Below are 14,794 nucleotides of genomic sequence, written 5' to 3'. Positions count from 1 at the left end.
ATACTTTAAAAAATAAATTATAGTAAATGTACAAACTCCTGTTGGATAAATTGAGAAATTTGATAAATTGATAAAATGCTTAGTGTGTTTACCCTCTTCCTCTGGAATTGGAAACAGCCATTAAAGCTTTCAAGTCCTATATCTTTGTCAGCGCAGAAGTCCAAATGAAATAATTGTTATTGGCTCCACTATTGAACTGTACTGGTAAGTCAGAGTTAAATTCTTACCACTGATCACAAGTTGTTCCTAACAATTTCTCCTTTTTCCTATAAGTTATAAGCATTATTCTACACCTTGCATTCTGTGAGACAGCCTTTAAAAGACAGACTTGAAAAATGCTACTGTATCCCCCATAGTAATCTTTCCTCAAAGTTATTCCTAATTTTTTCTATCTCTCTTCATAAGATGTGGTTTTTATAGAAGTTTCCCTCAAATTTCTATACGTTAATTTAAACTAGAGATCACCACACAATTCAGCTGAAGCACAAACTGTTTATAATAGTACTGGAGGCAGCAGAAGCAAACCTAAAAGTAGCTGAGGATATGACCCTTCTATATAGTTACAGATAGTCCTCATTTAGCGACAGTTGGGACTGGCAACTCAGTCATTAAGTGTTCTCTTAAGTGACACTCTGTACTTATCTTACTTCAGCTTTCCTTTGCTTTACAGACCTGCAAAGGTGGTAAATGTGAGGACTGGTCATAAAATTACTTTTCATCACAGTTCTAACTGCGAACAGTTGTTAAACCAGGCAGTCGCTAAAGGAGGACTACCTGTATGTAAATTAGGATACATATCTGGATATTGTAAGATAATTGACAGGATATGATTGGATTTATCAGCACACCATGTTTAGTGATATTAGCGGTGGAATGGATTCTATGAGATAATGGTTTATTGAGAAGACAAAAAGACACTAATTTTCAAACACGGCTGTCTTTGAAAGTTACTATTATGGGGGTTATCTTATCCTGGCTTGGTTTCCAGAGCCTATGCTTACCTCCTAGTATCTTCTCCCAGCTTTGTGAACATTCTTTGGCCTTCTAAATGTTTTGTGGCTAAGCTGACCATATTTATTGTTTTTTAAATCCCTGGGAAGGTAATTGAAGGGGAGGGGGGTGTTTTGCTTTGTTTCACTTGCCCTAACACTATTTTTCTCCTTCAGTTTCTTGTCCTCTAATAGAAACCTATAAAAAACTACCAGTTTACCTCTTAAAGTCAGTGTATATTGGGCCTAAATAATACAAATTTAGCTAACTCATTACTTTACAAAATCCCCAACTATATTTTGAAATCCTTAGAAGTATTACTAGATTTATCATGGAAGAGCACAATATACTGTATACAGTATATTCTGTACTGTTTAGAACCTAAAGCAATGCACAGTCCTAGTATATAGTTCAGATTTTTCAACATCCACATTATCTAAGATTTGTGAGGATAATTCTGCTAAGTGACTGAACATTTTCCTATACCATGCTTTTCTGGGAACACTCTACTGCTTTTGTTTTTCTGCATGTACTATATGGTACATGTGGAATGGAATTATATATTCCATGCTTTAAGTATCAGGTAAAATCTAGAACCCTACTCAAGATATAAGGTTGCATCCAGAGATCCAGTGAGCAGAGATCTTTTCATAGAAGTGGAAGATGAACAATTTTCACCTATTGCTCCTGTGCAAATTTTTCAAGAAGGTTGGAACACTGTTAGAAGATAAAAGAGGAAATGTAATAAGTATAGACATTTGTATGAACTGTTAAGTATATTGTAATGTTTTTGAGCAGGTTAAATAATAGGAGTGCACTTTAAATGTAGGTAAGGCATTCTGATATTGAACAGGTTTTAAAGATTTATAGATCTATGCATGTCTAAATATAATTCTCAAAAGATACTGAAATGTAATGCAGAGAGCATGATCTATTTTATTTATGAATATTCAGCAACAAGAAAGTGCATATACATTTTGTTTGCATCTACTACAGCATTTTTTCCACCTCATTGTCTCTCTCAGGTTTATTCACTAAAGAGGAAAAAAATCTGCTAATTGAACAGTCTATGATAAATTAGATTAATCGTTCAAGAACAAAGCAGATATTGCTAAAGTATCTCCAAGGCTTAATAGGATATTACTGTCCTAAAATCAATACAGTATTAAGAGGAATAAATGGGATGCCTTTTATGAAAAGGTTATCTTTTGGATATGAAAAGCCTACATGCTCTCAAATAAGGCACTAGTTACTCATTTAAATAGACCAAGCCCTTTAAGGATGTGGATGCTCCTTGAATAGAGCATTCCAATGACCCTGTTGATAGGAACAAAAGCATAGATTAAAAAGTACTGAAAGTTCATGTGCTTATTTATTTATTTGATTTCTATAGCTGCCCATCTCAACAAGTGACTCTTCCGTCACTGGTTACATGTTATGTCACTCGCTTATGTGCTTCTTACAGTGCCTAACATTTGTAGTTGCCACAGGATGTGCTTTATACAGACACTTTAGAGTTTGTTTGTTTGTTTGTTTAATGGAATCAGAGATACATTTTACCCTCAGAGGAATGTAAGGGTATTTTTTTTCCAGAACTATCTTCTTCCAGCTTTGCTTCTGAATGCCAAAGAATTTGTGTAAGTGCTATAGAGGTACAGTATGTAAGTCCCCTTCAATTCCAGGACATCAGACCTGTACTAACAAGCCTGTACATTATACAGCAGCATTTCTCTGCTTTTATATATTTTAAGAAAACATTTACTTTTTTATAGTGGCATTCAAAAGCTTTTAATCTTTTCCATTGTTGCAGAGTTGCCTCGCAGTTGTTCTTTGGTTTTCTAGAAGCATGATGGATTTTTCAGAGTTATCTATATTTCTAAGCAAAGTCTCTAGGCGTCTTTTGATTTTCTTCTGATCTTCTATGGCACATCCAATTACAACAGACTGAAATTTTTGATCAACAGGTCCAGATGGTATCTCAGATGTACATGCTCCATAAAGTGACATTAACCGGCTCTTTGAGTCTTCCAAGTCATCCAAGAGTTTACTGACTATTTCATCAATCATCTGGGTAGCACGCAACAGGGATTCCTGCTGCTGAGGATTTCGTATGGTTTCTACAGAAACCTCAACTGTGAGGGTTCGGCCCATGAGGCGCTTGGCAGTCAGATTAAGTTCTTCTCTTTCACCTATATTTTGAAATTGAAAATGTTGGGTTTTAAAGTTTTACATAATGTCAAATGACTGAAAGTCAGAAAAGTCAAGATAAAATAATAATTACTGCATCGTCTTTTTACTACAATCCATAGAGAAAGGAATACAATAAGAATTCTAATAGAGTTGATGACACTTAACAGAGATTTTGACTTGATCAGTATTAGCAGCTTACCACAGAAGAAACACTGGCTGGATTAACAAAGCACACTAAAATAATGTAGTTTGATTTGTTTTGGCTTACTGTCATCATTGAATCCAGTCAATTGTAGTGTATTAAGAAATTATCACATAGCATAATGTGTCAGCCTATCCACTATTAAGAGACTTAAAAAAAAAACCTCTTATGTGTATTTGTCAGACACTCCAAGTATATGTATATTATCTTTACATATTCAAAAAGAAGTTTAGGGCAGGAATTACCTTCACTAATATTCCTCATGTCCTGGCTATTTTGTACATTATGGATCATTTCCAGAAGAGTTTCTTTTTCTTGTTCCATTGAAGATGCTGCATCACGCAAAGCTTCAACCCTGGGAAGAGGAAAAATACCAATTTCAAAGAGAGTTAACAAAAATCCTTATTCATACATCATGTTTTCCAACCCCTACCCCACCATCTATTATTTGTTTATAAAAGCGCCAGTTAAAATAACAAACTAAATTCCTGCTGTAACAATGAGTTTTCATAGCAAGAAATTTGCCAAAAAGAGAAGATGGATAATTAGAATCCTGGCTTGGTCTTATATGCAAGAATTTTAAAATATCTTTTATCTCCTGCCCCAATAGTATTTGCATAACAGCAGGAAAGGGGGTGGGGAAGGAATTCCAGCATTATCAATTAAAGAAAAAAATTATAGTATAAATTACACAAAGCAATGAACAGTTTATATTAGCCAGAATGTTTTAAATGTTTTAAATAAAAATAATAAGTCATTTTAAGTCATGTTTATTTGGTTTTTTGTTTCAATCTAAAGTATCAGGAAAAGTCTAGTTCTCAGATATTTTTGATAAATCTAGAAAGTCTAGATTTCATATATGCACTTCTATGATCAACCTCCCTGACTTAACGGGGGAAATAAAAAAGAAGTAAACTCAGGTGCACCAGTGGACAGCAGTCTAAAGCTGTTCCATATCCCTTGAAATAGTGGTGCATTTTCTTCTCAAGAAACACAGCGATATTGGATAACTGTTACCCAGAAGAATCAGCTGATCCAGAATGCAACCGCTTATGTAATGATGGAAACTTCTAAGTTTTCCAAAAGCTGCACTGGTTACCTTCCAGTGCAATTCAAAGTGCTGGTTTTCATTTTTAAAGGAATACTGTACATAGCTTAGATCATTAATATACAAAACCACCTTCTCCCACTGGCTTCTCCCTACCCATAAGAATTGGAAGGCTGGGCTTTATCTGGATCCCTTCTCTTATGGAATGTCATCTACAATTATAGGGATGAGCCTTCTCAGCTGCTGTCCCTTTCTTTGAAACAGCATTCCTCCTGAGATTAGGTTGGCTCTCTTATCGCCTTGAAATATCACCTACAGATTTGGAGTTTGTGATTATTCCTCAAGGCTCTGTTGCTTTGTTCTTGTTCAGTTTACAATAACTTTTAGTTTAAGATGGATGGATGGGTGGATGAATTTCCTTTAGTAAACTGCTTTGAGCTTTGTTGAGTTGAGCTGCATATAAACTCAGGAAAATAACAGATTCTGCTCCTAGTACAGCGGGGGAAGACCTTCACACTACATTGCTGGAGTTTTATATCAGAAACAGCCTATATAAATGGTTTCATTTTGTTTTTTAAAGAAGGCAGCCTTTCCCAACTTTGTGCCCTCCAGGTATGTTAAAAGTAGATATTCCAGAATTAGCAGTTACATATTAAAACAACTGAATGTATGAAAAAGATTCTAAGCTTCTTCAATACCTAGCTCTCTATACAGAATGTACTTCTACAGACTGCAGGCAGGGATTCATATTATAGGATGCTCTTTCATACAGAAGTGTCTGTATGCAGAAAATTACCATGTCAGAGACAAAACTAGTTTTCTTGACATTCTGGAACCTATCTGCACTCAGAAATCCTATATCCTTGCCATCAATTTATTATCTCACCTGAGTAGTGAACTTCTATCAATCTGCAGAATTGTTATAGCCAGGTTGTCCCAATCATACAAAACACAAAGCTCAATTTGAATGCTAAGAGGCATGTGGATTGTGTGATTCAAGCCCTAGGATGGGGAGGAGCATATATGCATGGTGTCATGTTTGAATTAGTATATCAAGAAAGGATGGAGTAGCACCATATGAATTCCAAATCTCCTATTTCTGATCCACTCAGCTGAAGTTCTAAACAGACCTAGCAAAGAGTAAATCTCACTAAACTTAAAAGTAAACCTCACTAAACTTAAAAATGAGTTTGCCAACCTTGCCAACAAAAAAAAGTGTCCAAATACCATATGCTTTCTGGAATGACAGCTGGGCCTTCTGAGTCCTTCGTTTGTAACTATATATAGGTCTCTTCTTCTATCATAGCACCTGTTACACTTCACTCACAAAGCTGGACCATTTTTCCAAACAAAATTTCTTCCTCATTCTTGAACAGATGGAGAAAAATTTCGGCAGTGCCATGCAGTTATAGAACTCATATTAAGTACCATTATCATGGGGTTGTAGCTATGGTAGCACACATAAACACTCCTTGTCCAGTCATAAAGTGGTAAATAATTATTTACTTGTATGAGATCGCCATTCCAAAATAAACATGACGGAAGATTTTCATTTCATTTGGCATCACTTAAACGTATGTTTTACAATAGAGGCAGTTTATAGATTTAGAAATTATAGAGTTATGCATGCATATCATTCATAAGACAGCAACACCAGGAGAAAGTTTTCATCTTATTTTTTTTAGAATTTGAGAACCTATCTTACCATAAGAATGTGATGGATTCATTTAGAAAATGTATTATGCAATTCTGCAAATAATAGCCTTCTGAATAATCTTAGGCTACAATGTTATTGTGATGGAAAGCAGTAGAGACCCAGGTTTTCAGAAGGAGGGAGTGCATTCCAGGAAGGAAAAGGGGGAGGCAAGAGGCAACATAGTCCAGAGCAGGTGAGTGGGAAGAAGAGACTTAAGATAGCCACTCCCTAGATTCTCCCAGGGTATATCTATTATAGCATAGTTCAGATTTAGTCTGGCAAGATTCTGTCTACAGTCCTGGCCAAAAGTTTTGAGAATGACACAAAGATTAATTCTCACAAGGTCTGCTGCTCCAGTGTTGGAAGATCTTCGTGCAGATGTTACGATGGTATACTGAAGTATAAGTACAAGCATTTGCATAAGTGTCAAAGGCTTTTATTGACACTTACATTAAGTTTATGCAAAGAGTCAATATTTGCAGTGTTGACCCTTCTTTTTCAAGACCTCTGCAATTCGCCCTGGCATGCTGTCAATCAACTTCTTGGCCACATCCTGACTGATGGCAGCCCATTCTTGCATAATCAATGCTTGGAGTTTGTCAGAATTCGTGGGCTTTTGTTTGTTCACCCGCCTCTTGAGGATTGACCACAAGTTCTCAATAGGATTAAGGTCTGGGGAATTTCCTGGCCATGGACCCAAAATCTCGATGTTGTGGTCCCCAAGCCACTTAGTTATCACTTTTGCCTTATGGCAAGGTGCTCCATCATGCTGGAAAAGGCATTGTTCGCCACCAAACTGTTCTTGGATGGTTGGGAGAAGGTGCTCTTGGAGGATGTTGTTGTACCATTCTTTATTCATAGCTGTGTTCCTAGGCAAAATTGTGACTGAGCCCACTCCCTTGGCTGAGAAGCAACCCCACACTTGAATGGTCTCAGGATGCTTTACTGTTGGCATGACACAGGACCGATGGTAGTGCCCACCTTTTCTTCTACGGACAAGGTTTGTTCTGGATGCCCCAAACAATCGGAAAGGGGATTCATCAGAGAAAATGACTTTACCCCAGTCCTCAGCAATCCAATCCCTGTACCTTTTGCAGAATGTCAGTCTGTCCCTGATGTTTTTCCTGGAGAGATGTGGCTTCTTTGCTGCCCTTCTTGACAACAGGCCATCCTCCAAAAGTCTTTGCCTCACTGTGCGTGCAGATGTACTCACACCTGCCTGCTGCCATTCCTGAGCAAGCTCTGCACTGGTGGTGCCCCGATCCCACAGATGAATCACCTTTAGGAGATGGTCCTGGCGCTTACTGGACTTCCTTGGGCGCCCTGAAGCCTTCTTCACAACAATTGAACCTCTCTCCTTGATGTTCTTGATGATCCGATAAATGGTTGATGTAGGTGCAATCTTAGTAGCAGGAATATCCTTACCTGTGAATCCCTTTTTGTGCAAAGCAATGATGGCTGCACGTGTTTCCTTGCAGGTAGCCAAGGTGAACAGAGGAAGAACAATGATTTCAAGCACCACCCTCCTTTTAAAGCTTCCAGTCTGTTATTCTAACTCAATCAGCATGACAGAGTGGTCTCCAACCTTGTCCTGGTCAACATTGACACTTGTGTTAACGAGGGAATCACTGACATGATGTCAGCTGCTCCTGTTGTGGCAGGGCTGAAATGCAGTGGAAATGTTTTTTGGGGATTAAGTTCATTTTCATGGCAAAGAGGGACTTTGCAATTAATTGTAATTGATCTGACCACTCTTCATAACATCCTGGAGTATATGCACATTGCCATCTTCCACACTGGAGCAGCAGACCTTGTGAGAATTAATCTTTGTGTCATTCTCAAAACTTTTGGCCAGGACTGTATATGGTATAAGCCAGGATTTCTCAACCAGGGTTCTGTGGAACCCTAGGGTTCCATGAGAGGTCACTAAAGGTTCCTTAGGAGATCATTATTTATTTAAAAATTATTTCAAATTCAGGCAATGCATTCTCAGAGTGATGAGCAGAGACCAAACAAAAATCTAGTTACAACTCTTTCTGAGCTCTCTGGTAGTGCGCTGTAATTTTGGACAGGAGATAGGGGAGACTGTTGAATAACAGGTGAATGCTATAGTGCAGGAAAGAATATATTGCAGGAAGGGAGGAATATAATGAAGGTAAGGGAAGGAGAGGTGCATTTGTCAAGAAATTTAATGGACTCGTCCAACTTAGTCTGTGATGTCAGTCTCTCCCTGCTGTATCTTTTTCCTGAAATTTTCCTGTAGTTATTTTATCACATTTTAAATAAATTTCATACATGTTTATTCAGTCATGTCTGAGGGTCCAATGTGGTGATTTCTGAAGAGGAGGTATGAGAGAGGAGGATTCTAGAGTGGACAATACCAGTAAGTTAAATGATGATAATGAAGAATTTAAATCTTCTCAGTCATTTCCCTGTACTGGTACATCAACGGACTCAAAAAAAAAAAAAATCCATCTTTACAATGAAAGCTATTTATCAATGGGTTTTACATGGATTGGTGATTCAAGTTGCCCTATTCCATTGTGCCTCATCTGTGGCAAACAACTTACAAATGCAGCAATGGCTCCAGCAAAGTTAAAAAGATACTTAACTACAAATCACAGCCATATGACAAGTAAAGTTTTGATTATTTTAAACGGTTACTGGAATCACAGAACAGAGTAAAGCTTTTGTTAATAAAATGACAAGTCAGTAAAAAAGCCCAAGAAACAAGTTATTTAGTAGCAGAACATATTACACAGCAAAGGAAAAGTCACGCTTTGGGTGAGAAAGTAATCATGCCAGCATGTAAAATAATAGTGGGAAAAAAGCTATGCAGATGCAGTACAAGAAATGGAAAAAGTTCCACTTTCAAACAGTACAATAAGTCGGTGTATTGATGACATGTCACATGAATAAGATTTTGTGTGATAAACTGAAGAACAGCAGCTTTTCTATCCAAGTTGATGGATGAGTCAACAGATTTCACCAATAAATGTCATGGAATTTGTAACATTTGTAAATGATGGTGAAACTCAAGAAAACTTTTTCTGCTGCAAAGAACTACATGAAACATACAAAGGCCAGGATGTATTTAATGTTTTGTCTTTATATCTGGAAACAAAAAGTTTGTCTTGGAGGAACTGTGTTGGCATCTGTACTAATGGTGCTCCATCAGTAGTTGGCTTCATGAGAGGTTTTGTTTCTCTTGTAAGAAAAGAAAATCCTGATATTGTCACAACATACTGCTTTGTTCATAGAAAGATGTTGGTGTCAAAAACTCTTGGAGATGAAGTGAAAAAGGTTCTGGATGATGCTACAAAAATGGTTAACTTTATTAAACAAAGACCAGTTCACTCAAGAATGTTTCAAAAGCTGTGTGAAAACCTGGACAAAGAGCACATAAGTCTCCTGTTACACACAGAAATACGGTGGATCAGCAGAGGAAGAATTCTCAACAGTGTGTTTGAGCTGCAAGCAGAATTACAAGAGTATTTTCGGGAAAATAATATTCCACATTTTGCTGAGTGCTTTGAAGATGATGAATGGTTGCAGAAACTAGCATACTTAGCGGACATCTTTCGTCACATGAACCAGCTGAACAAGTCTCTGCAAGGCACTGGAGAAAATGTTTTGGCTTCAAGTGACAAGATTCTTGGATTTAAAAGAAAAGTGAATTTTTGGAAAAAATTATGTTGCAAAGGAAATACTGAAATGTTTCTACTGCTGCTTGGGCTTGAGAGGGAGGACGGATACCAAAAAGTCTCAAATCTAACTGAAAACCACCTTGAAGTACTGCAGAACAAAATTGATCAGTACTTTCCCTCCCTTTTAACACAAATGTATGACTGGGTGAGGGATCCTTTCTCTGCACCTTCTGCCAAGCCTGAGAACTTCACTTTGAAGGAAGAGGAAGAACTTTGTGAACTGTAGTCTGATCATATAATGAAGATGAGATTCACTGATCTCCCCATGGACAAGTTCTGGATTTCTGTGAAAGAAGAATATCCTGCCATTCATAGGAAGGCACTGAACATTTTGCTGCAGTTTTCAACTTCTCACATGTGTGAGCAAGCTTTTTCTTATTTAACAAGCATCAAAAGCAAAGGCAGAAATTGTCTTATTTCAGTTGAAAATGAAATCCGTGTGTGCTTATCTCAAGTTTGGCCCAGAATTGAGTATTTGTGCAGCAAAAAAGAAGCACAGGTTTCACATTAAAGAGCTAAGTTTCATTCTTCATGTTTAGTTTAAGAACACTGTTAATGCACATATACAGGCCTACACATGAAACGAATATAATAAATTTGTAACTTCTGACCTACATTTGAGCCTGACTGTGCAGAGGTTCCCTGAGGCCTGAAAAATATTTCAAGGGTTCCTTCAGGATCAAAAGGCTGAGAAAGGCTGATGTAAGCAATAAGGAACTGAATTTGGCTGGGTTGTTTCCTTGCTGTCCTTGAGCTGGGCCTGACATCAATCTTGCCAGACTCTTACTCCCAAGAAGGGGGAGGAAAATTTGAGCAGTTATACATAGCTAGGAATAAGCCCTATATTTTTGGTTTGCATATTTTGGGGGTGGGCACTTAGCATGATGTATAAATCAGACCATAACTGTGAACCCAGCTATTGTAGTCAGTGGCTCTTTCTTCTGAGTAGTCACATACTGTTTAAATAATAAAATAAAAAATGAATCATCAATAACTTCTTTAAACATAATAAAATTAAAGCAACAGACTACATAAATAACACAGAAAACATAGAAGAAATGTAAAATGCAGAACATTCAACACCACATGAGCCTCCACACAGCGTTTTTCAGAGATGGGATACCACTACTGAAGAAACTTGATCACTCGCCACAACCTAAGGAAAGATCTTGGTAACTCAAGCCAATTTACATGGGAAAAGCAGCTCCTGAGATACCATGGCCCCAAGCTCTTTGCAGCTTTAAGAGTTAAAGTCAGCACCTTAAATTTAGACCAGAAAAGGACTGAATGCCAGGGCACAGTTGTATTAAGTCAGGGTAAATGTACTCCAATTAGTAATCCAGATGAGGTATTTCATATTCACTTTCTGAACGATTACAAACGGCAACTAGACGTCAAAGCATCAAAGTACTTTGTAAAAATATATGTATTACTGCATCTCCTTTGACATGTCTCTAGCAACCCCCTTTAATTCTGTAGGTATATAGCTTTTTCATATGAATTTTCAATTATATGAATTTTCATATAATCTTGTCTGTTGACTTGGACTTCAAAAGTTCACATTCAAATTTCAGTTCAGCTAAAAATTCCTATGAAATTTTCGATGAAATTATTTAAGCAAATAATTTTTATTGATTTTTTTTTCCCATGAAAAGTGAGAGAATCACAGTAGTAAATGAATTTCCCCATCTAAAATTAATTCATACCATCACAAACATGGACAAAAACAACTTTATGGTATTCATTAAAAAAAACCTGAAATGCATGCGTTAGATTAAGAAAAATGTCTAACCTAAATATCTTTTTCTTATCTTTGTCTCAACTATCTTATTCAGGAAGGGTAGTGTTCCAAATTACAGTTAATTGACCAGTTTACTTATGTCTTTCGGCACAGGGTGGATTTTTCAGGATACCTATCCTGTTAAAGGCTAAGCAAAAATCCATGGCAGAGTGTATAAAAGAAGTAAAGAAATGCTAAATAATGGGAAGTAATTTAATCATTATTTAAGCAATGAGTCTCTTGGAACTACGAAAAAGAGCCTGACATTAAAAATTTGGAGCAACATCATGCTAAGCGATGTGGTTTGGTTTTAGATGTTGTATACAACTAGTCATATTGGTTAGTAAACCATGGTTTATAGCCTAATATGATAAGTATGCAAACTCACCCAATCACTCTTGGTGTTCAGCCAGGGCTGGCTTTATTTTTGATGGGACCTTGGTCTCTCCTATCTGAGACTGACTATAACAGAAAGCATTGTGCTCCAACATTGTCCCTGAACATTACAGACACTAGCATGCTGGTTTGCAAATTTATCTACCTAAAGTGGGATGCTCCAGAATGAGCACCAGTGATTATAGATCCCTGAGGCTACCCTGGGATGCTAATATATCAAATGTTTATGTTCTGATCTAATTCAGAGACATGAACATACACAAAATCACGAGAATACACAGAAACATTTGGAGGTAATAATAGGAACTCTTAATCTAATGTTACTCAGAATACAGGAGGGAGGGCATAGAATTAGACCTTCCATCTCTAATCCCACCTCCCATATATTCTACCAGCTCTTACTCCACACAGGAGAATCTTGCTTTTTCTCAGCTGAGCAGATCCAAAAGGATGAGACACTGTATCTTGTTCTCTCCTTATCCATTCAGAATCATGTACAGTATATAAAGAGCTAAACTACAGAAAGGGCTTTTCTTTCGGGTTCTCTGGAGCAACTCATTCCACCTCCCTACTTGGAAAGGTTACAGCCTTCCAAATGAGGAAGGCCACCTACATGGCTAATGTCCGAAGGGGCTGAGAAGCCCCGTCCCGTTGAAAAAGCACCCTGATGATTATACTTTTCAACCTTTTCCCAGACGCCAAAAACCTCGTGTACAATAATCCTGAACTGAGGTCTGACAAGTACAACTAAGCAGGAGAAGTCACGCCCGGGTTCTCCTCCTCTTCCATTTACCAAACGGGAAAAATATTCTCGAAAATATTCCAGAGCTCCGACGGAGATGAGGAACTCCAAAGCAATCCAATTGACATAATGACTGTTTTAATGATGGAGCTGGGACTTAAGAACCGTTTCTTCTTTTCGCGAGGAAGCAGTTTACAAAACTGTAACTGCGTCCCTCAAACGGCCCATGGGATGGCGGTGAGGGGGGATCAACGCTGTGCTTTCCTTACACAGACGCTCCTCCGAAAAGCCAAGGGCGCTGCGCCTCGGCCGGCTGGCCGGCCCGCCTGTCCGTGTTACCTCCGTTCCAGCTGGTCCAGGCACTCAAGCAAGCGGCTGGAGCGGTCCGCCATGGAGGTGGAGCGGAAGAAGCGCCCTCGGAACTGCTGGCCCGCGCCCGCTTGCTGGGCTGCCTCGCCGCCGGCGGAGCTGTTCTTGGCGCTGCTAATCTTGGCCTGGGCCATGGCGAGCTGTGCAGCCAAGGAGCCGTCCTCGTCGCCGCCGGGCGCGTCTGCCCGCCGCACAGCGCTTGCACGGCCAGCAGCCGCAGCGACTATAGCTGACGCCCCAGGGTGGGCGCCGAGCAGGCCGCCGAAGCAGAAAAGCCGCTCCCGCCCCGGATTCGTCCCTCCCCTCGCGCACACGCGCACTTTCAAGAGCAGGTGGCGGTCAACGAGGGTCCGGAGCGCAAGTTGTTGGAAGTCCGCGTGGTCCTCCTGTTCCCCCACCCTCCTCGCGAGCACAGTAATGATTATTCCCGTGCCTACTCGCGCATCGTTTCCAGACAGAGCACGACCCCCCTCCCCCGCATCTAGTTAATGCAGTCCTGGCTGGATTGTTGCTGTGGGCTTATCTTGGGGTTTGGAAAAGGTCTTTACCATATTGCCATTTTTATATTTCCAGCCAGCTCGAAGCAGGCGCGGCGTTTGTTTCTTGCGGGCGCGCTTCTTTGCACAGTCCCACCAGGGCAGGAAGGGTCATGGCTGTTGCTCCCTCGTATAACCCTCCTGCTTTCTCGCTCGCCGCCTCACGTAGAAAGAGCAGGAAGAAGTGGTCGGATATGGGAGAGTCAGCCAGAAGGAGGAAGCGGGAGGGGGGTGCTTTTTGGAGAGCATCTTGACCTGCTCTCCGGTCTTTTCATCGCAGAATGGGGGGAAGCAATGGGTTACTCCCCAGGTTCGGCCTCCGCGTCTCTTGGGGGAGAGCTGAGTGGAAAGATGGTTCCTTTGAAGCCCTCTCCGCTTACCCGCACAAACCAAAAAGCGGGCGGGTGCGGAAGAGGTAAAGGCATCTGCTATTCTTGCTCTGATTCTGTGCATTTTTAGGAGTTTAATCTTCCAGGCTCTCTCCTTTTAAAGAGTGGGACGTTGGCTGCCTTAGCCCGACACAATTACCTGTTTTTAAGCCTCATACCGTTTTGTTACAACTTCAGCATGTGCGGTTAATGCATGGTTCAGTGAATCATAAACGCAGAAAATGGAACTAAATCCTGGTTAAATTAAATACACTTTGGGGGAGAGGGGGTTGCTGCAGAGCTGAAAAGCAGTCCACATCATAGTTTGGTCTCTTGAACGTACAATATCGGCTGTGGCTTCAAAATACTCAGGTTCGTTCTTTCTTGTGTTGTTAGTTGCTGTTAAGGTACACACTGTTTCATGCATTCTGGGTGTAATCTTTTTGTTCTTTCTGAATAAAACCATTTTAAGGGATTGTCCTCCTCCTACCCCCAGGAACCTCTAGCACACTCATCTTTAGAAAAAGCTGAGAAACTACTGCAGTGCAGGTAACAAGAAGAAAGCCTCTGTGAGTTAACCATTGGCATGAACTTGAGACTGCAGGATTGTCATAACTGCATTAATGAAAAACTACAGATGCAGAACTCCTAAATGCAGACAAATTCTCATCAGTACAGATGCTATAAAAAGACAAAAGGGATTTGCCCAAATGAGAATAAACTGAATGGTTTTTTAAAATATATATATAATTTTGATTAAGAATTTTGAT

At 39.4% G+C, this 14,794-nt stretch overlaps 1 protein-coding gene across 2 annotated transcripts; it reads right to left on the bottom strand.

Moving 5' to 3' along the window:
- Window positions 1-1,911: 1,911 nt before the first annotated feature.
- BAG2 (BAG cochaperone 2) lies at window positions 1,912-13,565 on the bottom strand. 2 transcript variants are annotated; one of them, XM_088137361.1, is made up of 4 exons: window positions 13,213-13,565; window positions 13,091-13,166; window positions 3,628-3,737; window positions 1,912-3,179 (listed from the first exon to the last, which is right to left on the bottom strand). In XM_088137361.1, exons 2-4 carry the CDS (start codon window positions 13,141-13,143, stop codon window positions 2,779-2,781), a joined length of 564 nt encoding a protein of 187 aa, XP_087993487.1. In that variant the 5' UTR covers window positions 13,144-13,166; window positions 13,213-13,565; the 3' UTR covers window positions 1,912-2,778. The 2 variants fall into 2 exon arrangements, with proteins under 2 accessions (XP_087993487.1, XP_025033473.1); XM_025177705.2 differs by having other exon boundaries at window positions 1,929-3,179; window positions 13,091-13,560.
- Window positions 13,566-14,794: the final 1,229 nt, after the last annotated feature.

Source organism: Python bivittatus, unplaced genomic scaffold (assembly GCF_059951505.1).
Source record: "Python bivittatus isolate LINGU-HERP-01145 unplaced genomic scaffold, Pbiv_v1 ctg000020_np1212, whole genome shotgun sequence".
In the NCBI taxonomy this organism is placed as follows: domain Eukaryota; kingdom Metazoa; phylum Chordata; class Lepidosauria; order Squamata; family Pythonidae; genus Python; species Python bivittatus.
The sequence above is the reverse complement of the archived record's forward strand: the minus strand, read 5'-3'. Positions and strand labels throughout refer to the sequence as shown.

Bases quoted from the DNA above. Each gene is read 5' to 3' on its own strand.
- BAG2 (XM_025177705.2), bottom strand. From the start codon at position 13,254: ATGGCCCAGGCCAAGATTAGCAGCGCCAAGAACAGCTCCGCCGGCGGC. The intron at 3,738-13,090 runs GTAACACGGACA...TCCTCTTCCCAG, and splicing joins CTGGACCAGCTGGAACGGAG to GGTTGAAGCTTTGCGTGATG. The intron at 3,180-3,627 runs GTAATTCCTGCC...TTCAAAATATAG, and splicing joins CATGAGGAATATTAGTGAAG to GTGAAAGAGAAGAACTTAAT.